The 17,575-nt window shown below is 32.9% G+C and overlaps 1 protein-coding gene across 1 annotated transcript in view; it reads left to right on the top strand.

Moving 5' to 3' along the window:
- Window positions 1-2,334: 2,334 nt before the first annotated feature.
- Window positions 2,335-17,575, top strand: part of LOC108907318 (protein apterous-like) — a 53,593-nt gene continuing 38,352 nt past the window's right edge. Inside the window, exon 1 of the mRNA XM_018710944.1 lies at window positions 2,335-2,758. Coding sequence (XP_018566460.1) covers window positions 2,347-2,758 — 412 coding nt within the window. The 5' untranslated portion in view covers window positions 2,335-2,346. The remainder of the gene's footprint in view (window positions 2,759-17,575) is intronic.

Raw genomic sequence — 17,575 nt, 5'->3', positions numbered from 1 at the left:
TTTAATAAANCCGTGATCCAGTAATGTCCTTTTTAAGAAAACCTGAGATAAATAAACATATGGAAAAGTTCTAGTTGTCCGCAATTGTTTAGAGTTTTGTTTAAATAAATTTAAAAGATATGATCGCGATCTAATTGTTGTCCTTTTGTATCCTGAAACGTGATACAAAGTTAGCGGATATAAAGGTTCAAGTTCACACCTCGAAAAGATGCCGATAATAGTCCGAGAAACCGTAATCTCAAGCTCATCTTCCCACAAATTAGAAAGTGAAGCGATTTAACAATGCGACGGCAACGTACCGATGATTATTGTTAAGAATATGGAAGAACTGGTAATAGCAACACAATACGGGTATGCTGAGCTTCATTTCACTATTATTTTAAAAGTGCGACTTACAGAGTGACTTGTCTGTCTTATTTAATTGATATATCTCGATTTTAATAATAGTTATTTATGGTACTAATGTGTTACGGTATATATAAGTCATGCTGGGAAATGTATTTTTAAATATTAGAAAGGATGCGAGTGTCAACCTAAATTGTGTCTGTAACCAAGGATTGTCAGTAAACAAACAATATTTTTTGAGTTGAAATCACATTGAAGAAAAAGCTAGTGCGGCTACTGCAGGCATCATTCCGGAGAAATCAAAATCTATATACAACAAAGAACTGAAGGAATTTCAATATTAGAAAATCAAAGAACTTATGAAAGGTGTGAATGAAAATGTCTTGCTGGCTTATTTTTTCAATTTAAGTGAGAAATTAGCTCCATCCACATTGTGGACTAAATATCCCATGTTGAAGTCCAATTTGAGAGTTTACAAGGACACTGAAATTTCTAAATTCGGAAGACTAATGGCATTTCTAAGCACAAATATTTTCAACCAAAAAAATCCAAGGTCTTGGAGAGAGAACAAATCGAACAATTTTTGCGTGAAGCCCTAGACCAAGATCATCTTATGAACAAGGTAGGTTCTATTGAATAGTTTAACTGGGTTATATTTATTAAATGTTGTTTTTAGGTGGCGTTGATATTAGGAGTTTCTGGCGCTTGCAGTTACGAGGAATTGACCCATCTAAGCATAGACAATATAGAGGACAAAGAGCAGTATATCCACATCTTTAAAATGCTAAAACGAACAAACCAAGAAGCTTCGTTGTGTTAAATGAAGGATTTTGTGTTAATCCAATTGAATTGATTAGAAAATATTCTAAGCTAAGGCCTCAAAATGTGCAGCATAAAAGGTTCATTTGCAATTTTCAAAAGGGAAAATGCACACGTCAATGTGTTGGTATTAATAAGCTATCAAAAATCCCTAATGTTGTTGCGCGATTTTTGGACTTGACAGATTCTAATTTATATACAGGGCAACTACCGTGGCAGAAGAAAAGTCAATTTCCAGCAAAATTGGTATTGCTAAATAGATACAAGGGGACTCCTGAAGCAAGCATAAGCAAAGGGGCACCTGTTTTATAAATTTACCACAATCACAAAATGATTCCAATAATCCTTTGGCATCAAATTACGGCTTTCCATAAATGTTAATGTTACTATTATTATAAGTAGATAGATTGTAAGTTTGTAGCATTTTAAGTTATTTGTTGACTTATTACTGTACTATGTAAAATTGGTTTTCTAATAAAAACTAGAAAAATAAACCAAACATTTGTCTTTTTATGATTTCTATAAGTCACTAGTGGGTTATAAGTCATAACTTACTAGTGACTTATGACTTATAACTCACTAGTGACTTATAGGCCACATTATTCCTTTAAAACCAAAGAAATTATAGTACCATTATACATACACAGGTGTTGGATAAAGAAGTAAACATAGTTTTATTAAAATATATTAAGTAATATAATAGTTATAATAGTTATTATTTTATATCACAAGTCAAATTTTCTATAAAAGATGTTTTTCCTGCAACGGAGACAAAGGGTTTTCCCTCATATTAGTATATCGTCGACATATATTTTAGTAAACAACGTGTACCAATTTTGCCATAATTTGGAATTATACCATGTTTCCTGTCAAAGAATTATATAAGAATTCCACATTTTCACACCTTGTCTTTGCCACAAATAAGAATTTCTTCGTAACTTTTAATTCCGAACAATATGTCCAGTGACACTCTTTGGAAAGAGTAAAAATAAAAGTAGTTTTCATATTTTTTAATTTTCTGGAGAGCCCGCTGATGAAATAATGCTAACTTTCTCCATGGCAACCTTATTTTAAATACAATCATTGTTTACTTCCATAAAATATAAAATAAAATGCTTCCTTTTATTCACTCTAACCATGGACATACTACATACATTCATCTTTTTTTTCAGTTTATTCGGAATGAAGAGGTGCGCTCGATGTCAGGCCACCATCCTCTCCTCGGAGCTGGTGATGCGAGCGAAGGAGCTGGTCTTCCACGTTCACTGTTTCTCCTGCGAGGTGTGCAGCGCCATCCTCACGAAGGGCGACCAATTCGGCATGAGAAACGGCTCCGTGCTCTGCAGACTCCACTTCGAAATGCCGATACCCGAATCCATGCCCCCGGGGATGTTCCCCCCGGGAATGCACCCCTACCCGCCCCCATTCCCTAGTCCCGAGTTCCATCACCACCCCTCCCTGCCGCCCCAAACGCCGGTGGATCCTGTCGGTAAAGTTCCTCCCTTCTTTAACGGGGCGCCGACGACGCCGCGGCAGAAAGGCCGACCTCGGAAACGGAAACCCAAGGACCTCGAAGGCATGACCGCAAATCTAGGTAAGACAAATTATTAGTTATTAGACGGATGGTCTTGGTAAATCTTTGGGAGTGGTTTTGTGGTCGCATTGGGTGTTGTTTATTAAATTACATTATTTGTCAAGGCATCGCGGTCGTAAATGCGGAGGTAAAATTACAGAATGAGCACTGAGAGTACCTGATTGGCAGTAAATAAGTAATTCAGTACTTACTGACCACAATAATACGAAGTAATATTTTTGTCCATAGCAATTTTTATATTGCCCATTGCGTGATTCAGTCTTTCAACAGAATATTGAACAAATTGTTAAATAAATCCACAACATATTTATATTTTCGGAATCAGGAAGAAGCGGAGATTCCAAAAATCGAATAATATATAAGGTGTTCCATTAAAAAAAAACATAAGTTTGGTTCGTATCTTTGGAACGCCCTGTATAATTTCTATTTTCATAAACTCATTAAACTCATAGAAAGATTCCCTACAACTAACATTTTAACTATTTTTGTCTAACTCAGAAAATAGAAAAGTTAAGGGGGGTAAAATGTTATACAGGATGTTACGAAATTCGTGGACACGGACTGTGAGATCATATTAAGCTAGATAAGATAATAAAGAAATGTATTTATGATTTTTCAATCAGACCATATTTATTGAGATATAGCAGTATCAAATATATAAAAATAATAAAAATATATACATTATCTATAAATTTCAATTTTCAATCATTCAATAAACAATTACAACAAATGAGTTACAATTGTTCAAAATTTCCATCGTCTGCTGTTAAACATGCTTCAGTACGTTGTGCTACTGCTCGAATGGAGTTGCGTATAATCTCTGGTTTTATTTGCTGTATTGAAATAGGCGGTTCTGCAATTCATTCTTTGCCACTGGTGTCCTATACACCAACGTTTTTAGGAAGCCCCAAAAGAAAAAAATCACATGGCGTTAAGTTTGGAGAACGAGGTGGCCAAGCAAATGGACCGCCTCTGTCAAGCCAATGTTCAGGGAAAGTATTATTTAGGTAATCGCGTACAATTAATGCGAAATGAGCACCTGCACCATCGTGCATAAAAATCATATTTTGACGCATATTATAGACGCACACTACAGAGTCATCTATTTCAAACAATACAACAAATAACGCCAGAGATAGTACGCAACTCCGTTCGAGCAGTAGCACAACGTGCTGAAGCATGCTTAGCAGCAGATTGTGGATATTTTGAACAATTCGTTTGTTATAATTGTTTATCAAATGATGAAAAATAAATATATAATGCAGTCACATCATGATTTTCAATGTTTTTCCAACCTCTGACTACATCGATCAGTTTGAAATATTGAAACCCGTTTTCTAGAGCAGTTTCTTGATGTTATGGTCAAAATACAATCTGATCCGGAAATTCTGACTTTAGATTCGTAATTAGCGGATCAAAAATCTATAGGATTCACTGCTCTGGACCAACGGCCCTAACCACTTTTTTTGTGGTGCTGCGTAATTTTACCTGAAACTAGGACAATAAAAAAATAAAACAGGTTTCCGTAATGAAAACTCTAGTAAAATTAATAATAAATAAAGTAAAATAAAATAAGTAAAATTGAACTAGTAATATTTCCGTTTACTACGCAAAATGGGACAAGAAGCAGACATCGTGCTATATATGGCTACAGCTGTTCACTTGGGACAATATCAGAGGTTCTGAAACAGTTTTAGCGGTTACGATTATTAAAAATGCTTACTATTAATTTATTCTACTTTTATCATATCTATAGCTGCAAGTCGAGGCTTATCGCTTAAAGTTTTCCTAATTTTCTTTACAATTTTCTTCATTTGCCTCTTCTTTTCAATCCGTGGCTCCTGCCTTCCTCAAATCCTTCTTAATTTCTTCCAGCTACCTTTTCTGGAGTCGTTCTCTTCTTCCCTTTTCTTTTCCTCCTCCTGACAATGTTTCTTTAACATTTGTGTCCTCATTATGCTTGTATGTTCCAACCACTTGACTTCAGCTTTATTACTTCCACAATATTTCATTCTTTATTTGTCCATCTTCTGAATACTGCCTTTACCATAATCATTTCATATATTCTATTAGAATGCTCCTTTATTTTCCTCTTTCTTTCATTATCGAAAATTGTAAACATAGGCGACACTGTATCAACAGTGTTTAGTGCAATCTTATTTTTGTCGCTCTAGATGCATTCTTTGCATGAAAACGTCACTCTTAAATTTGCAATTTGTTGTTCCTTTTCTATTATGTATATTCTATTTCTGCACAACTGGTGGTTAAATTAGCTGACTCACCTTTACCATTATCTTTCATTTGTTGTTTTCTTCATCAATAATTTATTGCAATATCCTCTTCTTTTCTTCTGAAATAACTTAAATGTAGTTGTTTATTTCTTGTATCTGGTTCCACATCCGCAGCATTCACTACACACTGGTATGTGCTCGTATATTTTAAACTCTCAGTTATTATACCACTTTTTCTTAAGACCCCCATTGCAACCCTTTTTTTAAATTGAACTTTTCCTAAAACCTTCTTCCCAATGTTTATTCCTTGTTTCTCTAACCGCTATTTCCACCAATCTCTTCAGATTGTTGGGTATCCGTAATGTATAAACTATAAACAACAGATGTGGACTTAGATTTTGTTAATATGTGTCCTATAGAAGGTGTTTCATATCAATAATTTGGTTACTAGTAGAACTCTTTGCTTTAAATCCTCCTTACTCATCATAACCGTTCTATGAAGTGTTATTAATACCCTTTAAGTAACATCGGATAGTGCTATTCCTCAATAATTTTTACAATCTTCATTTGTTATATAATGATACAATTAACACTTTATTTCAATGTCCTGACATCTTTTCTTCCCAAATTCTTTCAGTTTTCTGAATATTCTTACAGTTAACGCATTTTAGTCACTATTAAATTTCTAATTATAATAGGGAAATATAAACAATTTGAGTATTGAAACTAGAAAAACACTTAAGCCAAATAGACTTTAACTAAAAGAGAAATGTCAGCGAAGGCTAAAATATTGGGAGGGAATGCTATGAAGTCGCGTGATACTAAGTCTGAGAAGGCATTTTATATCTTTGATTTTTGGAAAATATTTGTATGGAGATATTTAGGGAGCTAAGGGAGCTTTAAAATTTTCAAGTGCATATATTTCACACTGTAGTNCTCTCTGTTATTACACCACTTTTTCTTAAGACCCCCATTGCAACCCTTTCTTTAAATTGAACTGTTCCGAAAACCTTCCTCGCAATGTTTATTCTTTGTTTCTCTAACCGCCATTTCCACCAATCTCTTCAGATTGTTTGGTATCCGTAACTATAAACAACAGATGTGGACTTAGATTTTGTTAATATGTGTCCTATAGAAGGTGTTTCATATCAATAATTTGGTTACTAGTAGAACTCTTTGCTTTAAATCCTCCTTACTCATCATAACCGTTCTATGAAGTGTTATTAATACCCTTTAAGTAACATCGGATAGTGCTATTCCTCAATAATTTTTACAATCTTCATTTGTTATATAATGATACAATTAACACTTTATTTCAATGTCCTGACATCTTTTCTTCCCAAATTCTTTCAGTTTTCTGAATATTCTTACAGTTAACGCATTTTAGTCACTATTAAATTTCTAATTATAATAGGAAAATATAAAAAATTTGAGTATTGAAACTAGAAAAACACTTAAGCCAAATAGACTTTAACTAAAAGAGAAATGTCAGCGAAGGCTAAAATATTGGGAGGGAATGCTATGAAGTCGCGTGATACTAAGTCTGAGAAGGCATTTTATATCTTTGATTTTTGGAAAATATTTGTATGGAGATATTTAGGGAGCTAAGGGAGCTTTAAAATTTTCAAGTGCATATATTTCACACTGTAGTGTTCTACCCCATCTTCATTTTATACTAGGTAGCTTTGGGTTTTGGACTTCTAGGTTAATCACTGTTGTAAAGGAGAACATTTTTACAACTTATTGGTTATGCGATTCTAGAAACGTAACCTACAACATGTGTGACATGAATGATTTGGTCCATATTACGTTACCAAAATTAAACGTACACATATCTACTTACGTTTAAATTCTCTTTTGAGGAAAATATGTTATGGAGTTATGGAGACCAAATACAAGTAGAAATTACGTAATTGTAACATAAAGTGCTACTTGGGTTAGTCGTAAAGGTGTTCAAATGTTATCAAAATGGCTCTACCGACTAAAGCGAACTTTACTACAGATACCTATAATGTAAGAAAAATAACTAAATGCAACATAGCCTGTTTCGTTAATTTCGGTTGCGGTTTATTTAATTTCGAATGACTCGGACTTTAATGTGGTCGATAAATAATTGCTTAAAAAGGTCGACATTTGTTTTAGATAAGTTTTATAACTAGATTTAACGACGGCTGTGGGAAGACGTACAAGACGAACCCCTTTTTTTCGACCGATTTTTATTGAATTGATGCGAAGATAAGGTGAATCCAAAGAATTGAAACGTCTTAAATTTTTATGGCACCTCTTTCGGCTTGTAAAATATGCCCCGTATTAGCCCCGCTCGCCTAGAAATTTACGGGTTTATTTTTAAACCAGATTTTTATCGATATCACCGAGGAGATATAAAAGATTTACCCGCCGCCGTCGCTACGGTAGGCATCGACCGGGCTGTATAGAAAACATATCATTATCGACTGGGAATGTACTTGTTTGGTGGGTGTTTCAGGACGGTTGTTGATTGTTACCGACAGAGCTACCGAAGAATTCTTGAAACGACCGACGCCTTATATGGACGACTTTATATGGCCGAGAAAAAGACATTAAAAAATAGTAAGCGTATGGTAATAGAATATTTAGCATTGACGGACTGTTCGGAAACACGTTGAATCAATAAATTAAAATAACAGAAACTTTTACATTTAAAGAGACTACCTATATAGGCAATTTATAAGTCGCCGGTACTACAGGATGTCTAGTTTATTTGTAAAAGATTCCTCTATATTATATCCTTCGGCAATATTTGAAGATTTCCATCTCCCATGTCCCTTCAATGCAATCAAATTTGCCCCAGCATTAACCAAAATGGTCGCATAGGATCGACGGAAACAATGTCTTGTATATTTATCTGCATTTGATAAATTTAACAATTTTAACATATTTTCTATACAGCATATAAGGTTTATTTGCCACAAATGAACTCGGTTTTTTCGTTTTATTATCCGATATCCGATATCCTAAATCCTAAATCCGATTATCCTAAATCATGGGACAAAACGCAATCTAAAAAGTTCGGTTGGAAAAAGAAAGGATAAGCCTGATAATTTTTTAAAATATATTTATTGTTCTAAAGTATAAAAGTACATATATTTATTGTTTTAAAATATATATTGTCTTAAAATATATTCCTTCTGTATTAATTGTCACACGGGTTCATTTATCAAACAACTATATAAACAACTATAAATACCAATCAAAATTATCTTCCTCCTCCTCGTTCTCTTCCTCTTCCTCCTCCTCCTCCTCCTCCTCCTCCTCCTGCTCCCCCTGCTTCCCCCCATCTCCTTTTTAGATTGAGTTTCGTCCCATGATTTTCCATTAATTTATATTCATCCTTCTTAGAAGATTAACGCCCTTCCCCAAAATAATCAGAAATAGTCATCGGACGCATTTGGCAGGATCAGATTCTGAATCAGCAGCGGCAAAAACCCCCGAGATCCATTTTTCCAGTCATTTCGGGAACTTTAGATTTCAACCCCCCTGCCGTCCCCTCCACGAGCATAGGGGATATTTTTCACCCTCAAATTCGGAAAACCCCCCCAAAATCCATATTTCCAGTCACTCGGAGAACTTTGCAATCCACGTGCCCCCCGCGCCCCCCAGGCGGCCGGAAGTCGCCCCACCGTGGGGTCGGGTGGACTGGATAGATGCATATTTGAATTCTGCGCTCCCCAAAACCCCCGAGTACCAATTTTTGCGGTATTTCGTGCACTTTGGCAAGTTTCTCAGATGCGATGCACTTCTAGATGCACTTTATGCATCCGCGATGCATTTCCGCTACTTCCGGATAATAAAAAAGGCGGGACTTTTTTCCGACGGTCTTTCTGAACAAAATGCAAAAAAACGCATTAAAATCGGAGCGGGCCGCGAAAATCTAGATATTTTTCTCTTTATTGCCTGGTCTATAATAGATGCAATATTAAAGACCATGTCTTATTAGTGCCGTATTCAAATTCATAGACAGTAAAAAGACATAGTGAAGTTTCACTTGAAGGCAAAATTAATTTGACAGCAACTGTCAAAAAGTTACATTTACAATTAGTTAACTAAGTTGTTGAACATTTAGATTAGTAATTATTACATTCAAGCATATGCAATAGTATATTAATCAACTTGATACTAGAAACATAATATTTTTGAAAATTTATTACATGTATAAAACAAAATTATCTACTTTATAAAGTTGATTATATATAAAAATAATTTAGAATTTAGTATTTTTAGTAAATATTGTTACCTGAGAATTATTGTTTACAATTGCTTGTAGGAATACAAGAGATATTGAATTTGTTTGAACCATCCTTGAATTCATAATTTATAATACAGACATAATTTATGATTTGAGTTTTAATTTTGTTGTTTCTATAATTGTGATGTATTATTGCTAGAACTGACCCCTGAGATAAGAGTATTTGAATATAACAAAAAACAAAGTATAGTTATCTTATAATAATTTCAATTTAATAATAATAATAACATAAATTAATTCAAGTAAGTAATTTAATTTTAATTTCGATAATATTATTATTATAAAAAATAATTATTAAATTAATATTAAATATAAATTAAACATTTGCAATTATTACAATATATTACTTGATTGTATCCTGTAATTCGGACATGCTATTTAAGTAAATAAATTAAGCTAATTAAGCATATAAATAATATATTACTGCGAATGAGCGAATGTTTTGGTTCTTTTAATGAATTTTGAAATATAGGTATTTGACATAAAACCATATTAGTGATTTTGCCACTTAACCTTTCTTGTCAGACCCTTGTAACGGTAATTCTCGATTCAGAATGTCCCTTTTACAAGAATCTCTTTACATTATTATATTGAAGTAGAGTTTATTATTGTTATTATTTTTACCATGCTTTTCTTTCCTCGTTTTTGTTCTTAATGGCGCAGCCTGTATGAATTCTCAATTAAAGAATATTTTGAAGGTTTCGTCTTTGTTATATAAGTGTTGAAAGTGGTTTGCCCCGATTTTCGCTTTCTGTAAAATACTATCCACGAGGCATTTTTAACGTAAAAGGAGAAATTACACTTTGCCCGTAATTACTCTTAAACGTTCATGAAATTAATAACCGATATATCATGTTGATCCTTCAGTATGCAAAGCATACCTGCAGGTAAAACACATTTTGATAACGTATAAAGATTAATATCCGTTGTCCGCTATCAGGCGTAAATAGCTATCGGATTATGTAAAGAATAAATTAACCGGACAGACATTTGATATACGTTTCATAATTTGATCATCATGACGTTATCACAGTGTCTGTACGTTAAAATGTTTTATTTATGAGTCCAATCGGATGCAAATGAGCACATCGCCATTTTATACTTCTCTTTGCTCACAAGAACGCATTTATTTCACATATTGGCGCTAAACGGTTTTAATGGAATAATTACAGCTTATAAAATAGTTTTCCCAACGATTACCACAATATTGCGGCCGATTAAACCGTTGCCACGACATCTTATGGGTATTTTACATTTTATGAAACCTATTGAAGTTACCTTCGGGATAATTAAGTCTGTAAGCTAATAACCACTGGTATATTTTCAGGTTATATGAACTATTCTATATTTTTATTTGACTGGCATTCTTTCGACGTAAAAATTAGTAATCTGTATCGTGAGATCTTAAGCATGCAGAGAAATCTAAAATTATAATGATCCGCTTGTCCATTCATCTGTGTAATGTGTGTATATATGTTGCATATAACCTTTTCTTTTTACAGTAACTTTTAATGGCCGTAGCATAAAATGTGGTAATAAAATAAAAGTATAGTAATAGTCCAGTCGGTATCTGTTACGGGATGGATGTTTTATATAGTAACGTTATTTTTTGTTGTAAATAGTTCTAAGTATTATGTAAAATAATAATTGCGATATGCGCCCGCTGAAAAAGTACAGTAGAGTAGTTTCAAAAGTCGCGAAATGTGCGAAAGGCGTGGCGTATCCACATAATTCTTCTAATAAGCACGTTGTGAAAACAATGACTCAGAATTAGACCACGTGCCTCATTACAACCAGAAATGAACTAAGGCACTCGGGCATCAATAAAGTCAACTGGCGAACGTTCGTTATATATATTTTTATTGCTTAAATTAAAATAATAATGAATAGAGCATTTTATTATGATATTTGTATTCGGAGCAAAGGCTTGTTTACGTTACGAGAGCTCGAGATAGACTGTGAATAACGGATGTAATGTTTTTAGGACGTAGAATAATTTAGGCGACGGTCGGAATTATGTTTCTGCGCATATCACGGTTAAAGTTCATAAGATTTTGAAACAACTCTACAGTACGTTCTTTTGTAGTAAACTCACTTCAACTTTGAGTTTTCATATCTCGATGACGATTCATTGTATCCACAAGATCAAAAGTGAATTTTATTCGTCAATCCTTCCTCTATTTGATCCTACAATTACATTTGAAGAATATGCAAATACGGTAGCTCCAGCTCTAAATATTTATATGTATTTTTCCAAAGAAATTTTGAAAAAAATTTAATTGTGCTAAAATGGGTAAAATTGAAAAATTTTAAATGGGGATTGATAGTTGAGACTTCAAAGGGTATGTATAAAAATTGGGAGCTCAAGATAATCGTTGGTTTTACCGTGAGCGAAAATTGAAAACTCAGTGTATAGTTCTGTATTTTCTTAATTAACAATTCAATTGTGCGAAATCTACCCGATCGATTTCGATGAAAAAATTTCTGCAATACTACCATATCATTAAGTGCTCAGAACCATATTTTTTATGGCTGCTCTAAAATCAAGGTTCGAAATAAATTCATGAAAAGGCGATCTTTTTTCACGATTTTTTTTTTCGGTCTACACTGTATTGCAGCAACAATAATGCACTTAAAAATTCCGTACTACTTTTATTTTAAAGAGAATCTCCAGACGAAACATTTAATTGGTTTTACGTAGATACAGAATAGAGTCAAAAGTCACTCATTTGATAGTTAGCAAAAACTCGGATTTAAATAAAATTCACTCACTTCCGTTGCTTCACTCATAAGATATTAGTTGTACTCATACTAATGGAGTGAAAATTTAACTCGATCGGGTGTGGACAGAAATTGATACATTATTGAGTAAAATTGAGAGATTTTTTTTACATTGTATGAATGGAACAATCCTCATTCGACGGCGCCTTAAATAAGTCGCCAATCAGTTTTGCTATTCTTCTTTTATGTACTGCGAAGTATGTTACCAGTACATGTTAGATGTTTTACAAAACTATTCCTAATTTTTAACCTAAAATGATGAAACTGAATATAAATTCAACTATCTCAATATACAATCTGTAAATTTATTACAGATAATTATGGTGCTAACTAAAAGATAATTATAAAATGTTTCTAGTATAGTATATAGTATGTTTTCAACATCAGCTGCCAGCTGTCAAGTTTATTTTACCAAATTAAACGTGTTATTATTAAAAAATTGTTACAGCCGACATGTGTTTTAAAGTAACTATTTTGTGCAATAAAAGTGAATTGCAAGTTGCAATGTTAATTCTTATCTTCATCAAATATTATTTTTAATTGAAAAAGAAGTGAATTATGGCAATTCGTTTGCAATTTAAAAACGTATTATATTATAAATATTTCAGAAGAAGGAATCCTATAAAAATATGTCTGTGTTTTCTGGTAAATCATTTATATGATTATTACATTTTTTAGAGTTTAATGTTTATTAATTCTATGTAAAATGTTGAAGTAAATCGATTACTTTGCAGTAGCTGTTTTTATGCGCTCATCTTTGTCAAAGGTAATTTACCTAGCTAAAAAAACTAGCTAAACCAAGTAGTTAGCCTAAAAAAGCTTGTCTTTAAGTCGAGCCACTTAATTCTTAAAAATATCAAGATACTTGATAGATACGTCTCTACTTATATAGGTAGATAATATTGTTTTAGTTAGATATGTTTTAAGTATATCAATAAATCTAGACCTGTTTTATAGATAACAAGTTATAAATTTACAGGAAGTCACTGTTGCTTTCTGTGCTGTTTTATAAATATCTCCCAGCAAAGTTTACAGTACTGGCAATAAATTATAAACGGATTTAATTTTAGTTTCTAATTAATAATGAAATTCCAAGGGAATGTGTCTCGGCGTCCGTATAAAAACGGCGAACGTCAACGTTAATAAATACATAGAAATCACTCATGAATGAAATTCACATTATACATGTAAAATAACTAGTGGATAGAACCGTTTTGATCACTCGGAGGAGGAAACGATCGAGACATTCTCATATAAATACGAGTTATTGACAAATTTATTCATCGATTAACGCTTAATGCTTTAATCAGTTCCCACAAGACCCAGCCTACTTAATTGCACGTTCCCAAATCAAAACATACAGACCCGATAAGTATCTACGCTGTTATTATCGCTGATCCATCTGTTTATTCACCCTTAAACCGACACGCGTTGTGGGAAACTTGTAACCGCACCGGAACCCTTTGCCCAAAGATTTTAATATGCCCATTGACCATTGTCAGATACCATAAAAGTACCATGAGAGCTCTCATCTGCCCAGGCTTTATTATTTGTTTAGTGCGCTATTATCACTGAAGTTATTGACGCTGTAAAGTTTACACTGTGTTAGATCGACTTTTCAGCATTCCACCGCTTTTTGCTTGGGGATTGAATGCTGTATTTTTCACGAGATTTGATTGACCGTAACTATAAACGGTTTTACGGCGTTTTTCTGAGAATATTCTTGTTTCTTTTTATGAGGTACGAAATAAGGAACAAAATGGTACTTTGATGTGCTCTACAAATTTATAATGCCGTTTTCAGTATTTAAATTGTCCGCCATAAAATCGGTGACGATCCTGGACAATAAGATCTACCCGAACAATTTTGGAATGTTCTCTAGAGATAGTTTGCCTTATTGATTATCTAGCAACCAATTTATTTCCAGATATTTTCTGAATTTATTTTGAAAACTGTTCAAGGATTGTAACTCGTCGGAGAAGCTGGTCGGTATAGTGGATTCCATAATTTCCGACCCGCTAAAGACAAATCTAATACCACTTTCGAGAGAATGCTTACTCAATTCGTATAAAATGATGTTTCACGATTACATTAAGAAGATATGCGATTTTAGTGTTCGGAACTTTTTTTACATTAACGCTTTCACCTGTGGAGAACTCTTTTGACTTCAAAAGATCTATATAGTGAGTCTCCCTTCCTTTCTTATCTCTAACAATAATTTTTTTTACATTTTTTTTCAACTTTCAACAGTAGTCTGTCTCATATTCACATCCCACTTACCCTAATGCCTTTTCCCATTTTCTTTAAATCTTGGTGAAATCGTTAAATTTTCTCTTCGCTATAGTTTCTAGTTCATTTTTTTCAATACAAATCTTCATAGCACAACTTTTTAATTCTCCTAAATATCTATATCCTATCACAGTTTTTTCACTTTTGTTGACTGTACTGTTGGAACTACAGCATAGCTATTACCATTATCGAATCTTTATTATCGAAGAATCTTCATATGAAGAAAAATATTTCCGAAAACTTGTTTTGCTTGACAAATTTACATAAGACTTCGTTCCTTCAGATAAAAGATTATTTCTTTTTCACTTCTTTAGCTAAATATTTAGCTCCGTCTGCCTTGGTTGCTAATAAGATCATTTAACTCACTTTAATTCGTTTGTGGCGAGAGGCAGATAATGGCAGTCAAATAAATTTACTGTCATTATTTCTCTCTTCGTATTCTTTCTAATTGCCAGGTTCATGTGCAGCAATAACAGAGTCTGATCAAAAACATATGTCACCTTTTTTGTTTTATGTGCATGTGTTATTATTTGAGCTTAAGTGAAAATAAACTTATTAGGAATATACTGTAACAGAATGAGTTGGGGCAGAGATTTTAAAATATCAAAGGGAAAGGCAAATTTGGGAAAATAAAATTGGTAAAATTGATTTTAAGGAAATAAATTGGTTGAAATTGAGAAAGAAAAGATAAAATAAATAAAAATTAGGATATGCACAATTAAAATTTTCGTAAAAAAATGAGTTTCAACAAAATTTAAAGAAATATAATGTAATAAAATATATTCGAAATTGAAAATGTGATTGGTAATAAAAATTTGGATTACTAGAATTAGAAAGTGATTTAAAAAAAATAATGGGACAAGAAAAGAAAAAGAGTGAGGTAACTAAGAAAAAAAATGATAAATTAGAAAGCTGACAGCTAAAGTTTTGAAAAATAAAATTTGATTGTCAGAAAGAAACAAATGTATTCAATAAAGAAAAACCATTTATAAGTAGCAGAAGAAAACAGTCTCAAGAATTAAATTAATTGAAGATTACGTACAATAGACACTTAAGTAAGTCCAATAACAAAACAAAGTTAACTGTTATAGAGTATTATCCAGTTTCGAGTCAACACAGATCTAATTTAAATTACCGACAGGGTATAGTAATATAGAAATATCAGCAAGGAGACAAACAACAAGGAGTTATATGACAGATGACAAGTCAGGAACAGAAGTTGTGCTAACAGGTTTAGGAAAGAAATAGAGTGGACGAAGGATTAAGAAGAAAAGAAATTAGTGTATTAGACAGTGGTAAAGACAACTCCTAATGTAATAAAGACTTGTGTTAAATTTAATATTTAAATCCAAATCTTCGCTATTGTTATTTAGTTTAAGTTAAAGTAGAGGAAGTGGCGTAGGTTTAATTTAAGGATACTTCTATTGATAGAAGATTGAAAAATTTTGGATAAGTATTAAAATAAATTAAGTGTTAGCCATTCACTTATTTTTTATTTTAATTTGAAATATATTGGATTAGAGTAATTAAATGAATTATAAATTATTTTTACTAGAAATAGAATAACTGTGGTCTGTTAAAATTCAAATATAAATTTTTTGTCTTTTCCTTCTCAAGATTAGATAATTTGCTTTAAATCTTAAATTATTATTTTATTCTCAAACAAAGACTTTCTCTATCAATATAACAAACAAAATTTGAATTAAGTTACAAATATATGCTCGTGTGAGCTGGCGCCCAGACAATAAAGAAGAAAAATAGGATACAAGTGAAGCAGAATAAGTAAAAACCGATAAAAAATTACCATCTCAAAAGAATTTATAACAATACATACATTGGTTCTACTTCTACATTATGAGATTAGTTTAATAGTCTAGAAATGCTGGATTTTGAAACACATTTGTTTGTAAACCAGATCAACTTGCAAAAGAAGGAAACGGCACACACGAATGATCTGCAGTCAAAAACGAAAGGCTACAAGGAGTACGTGAAGACAACTGGCGACTAATTAAACATCGAGATCTGCCTGTGCATGGCGCAGTGACATAAACACGGATTAGCAGTTTGAACAAGCTTTGATCGGATTGACGGCAAATTAATTGTGCCACATGACAGTGGAGTGGCTTGTGCCGGAGCCCACTGCAATCCGCTTTCGCTAAGCTGACTGGCGTTTGGCGTACCCGCCCGCCGAATAGGATTACGCTGCTTCGACCATATTGCACGGAGTATCACGCAGTTTAGAGGATGGGTACGTGTGGGGTTTTTATGTCGGTTCGATATTGTCAGGGTATTATTGCTTTGTATCGCTTTGTTCATATTTCTACGGCTAATGATGTAAGCAGTCTTTTAATTCGCTGTAAAAATTAAAATGTAAGTGTCAACCAGCTCGATCCATGCTTGACATTTGAATTTACTCACGCCTGTGTTTTTGTATTATGGTATTGTTTATTTTTAATAATTTACGTATATTTACAGTTTTTATGTCTTTCGTTTCGAATATTAAAAAAAGGTAGGTAGAATTTGTAGAAATAACCAAACTAAACAATATTTATCAATTTTTTTCTAGTAAAATGAGGTTAAGAGTAATGAAGAATATCTGGCAATCAAAATCTGAGATCAGTGGCTGAAGGGGAGAGTAATCAATGCCAGACATATAATTTTTGTGGAATAACCAATTTAGAAAACTTGTTTTGGGGTGTAAGAAGTTTGAATGTCATTACTTCAGCATGAGATACAGTAATCATAAATGAACAAAAAAAGTGGTATGTTACAGGTGCGGGTGTAAGATTAACAATGTTCAAAATACAGCGAGTATTAATATTAGGGAGTTTCATCACAACGTGACAACAGCGCTTAATCTAATGATGTTACACAGCTGGTGCACAGCACGTGTGCACGCGGCAGACTTGTCCTGCGGAATAACAAAAATGTAAACAACTATTATTGTGAAACATTTAGTAAATTGCAAGACAATTGTTTTCCAGTTTTTAAATAAATAAAATAAACTGTATCCATTTTGTAGTACGAAGATAGCGTTGTGTTTAAATTTTAGTTCGAATTTTAGTAATTATGAATCTCTTAAAACAGGAACTTTTAATCAAATTATGGATTTGGAAAATATGTAATTAAAGTACCCAAAGATTTACGTCGTCCAAATAATTATACGTATTAAAAATAATTTAGGTACTTACCAAAAAGCTGTGGGTGCACATGTTCGCAAGTGACCCATTT

Source organism: Anoplophora glabripennis, unplaced genomic scaffold, assembly GCF_000390285.2.
Source record: "Anoplophora glabripennis isolate ALB-LARVAE unplaced genomic scaffold, Agla_2.0 scaffold97, whole genome shotgun sequence".
Lineage (NCBI taxonomy): Eukaryota > Metazoa > Arthropoda > Insecta > Coleoptera > Cerambycidae > Anoplophora > Anoplophora glabripennis.
This window is presented reverse-complemented; position numbering and strand designations above follow the sequence as displayed.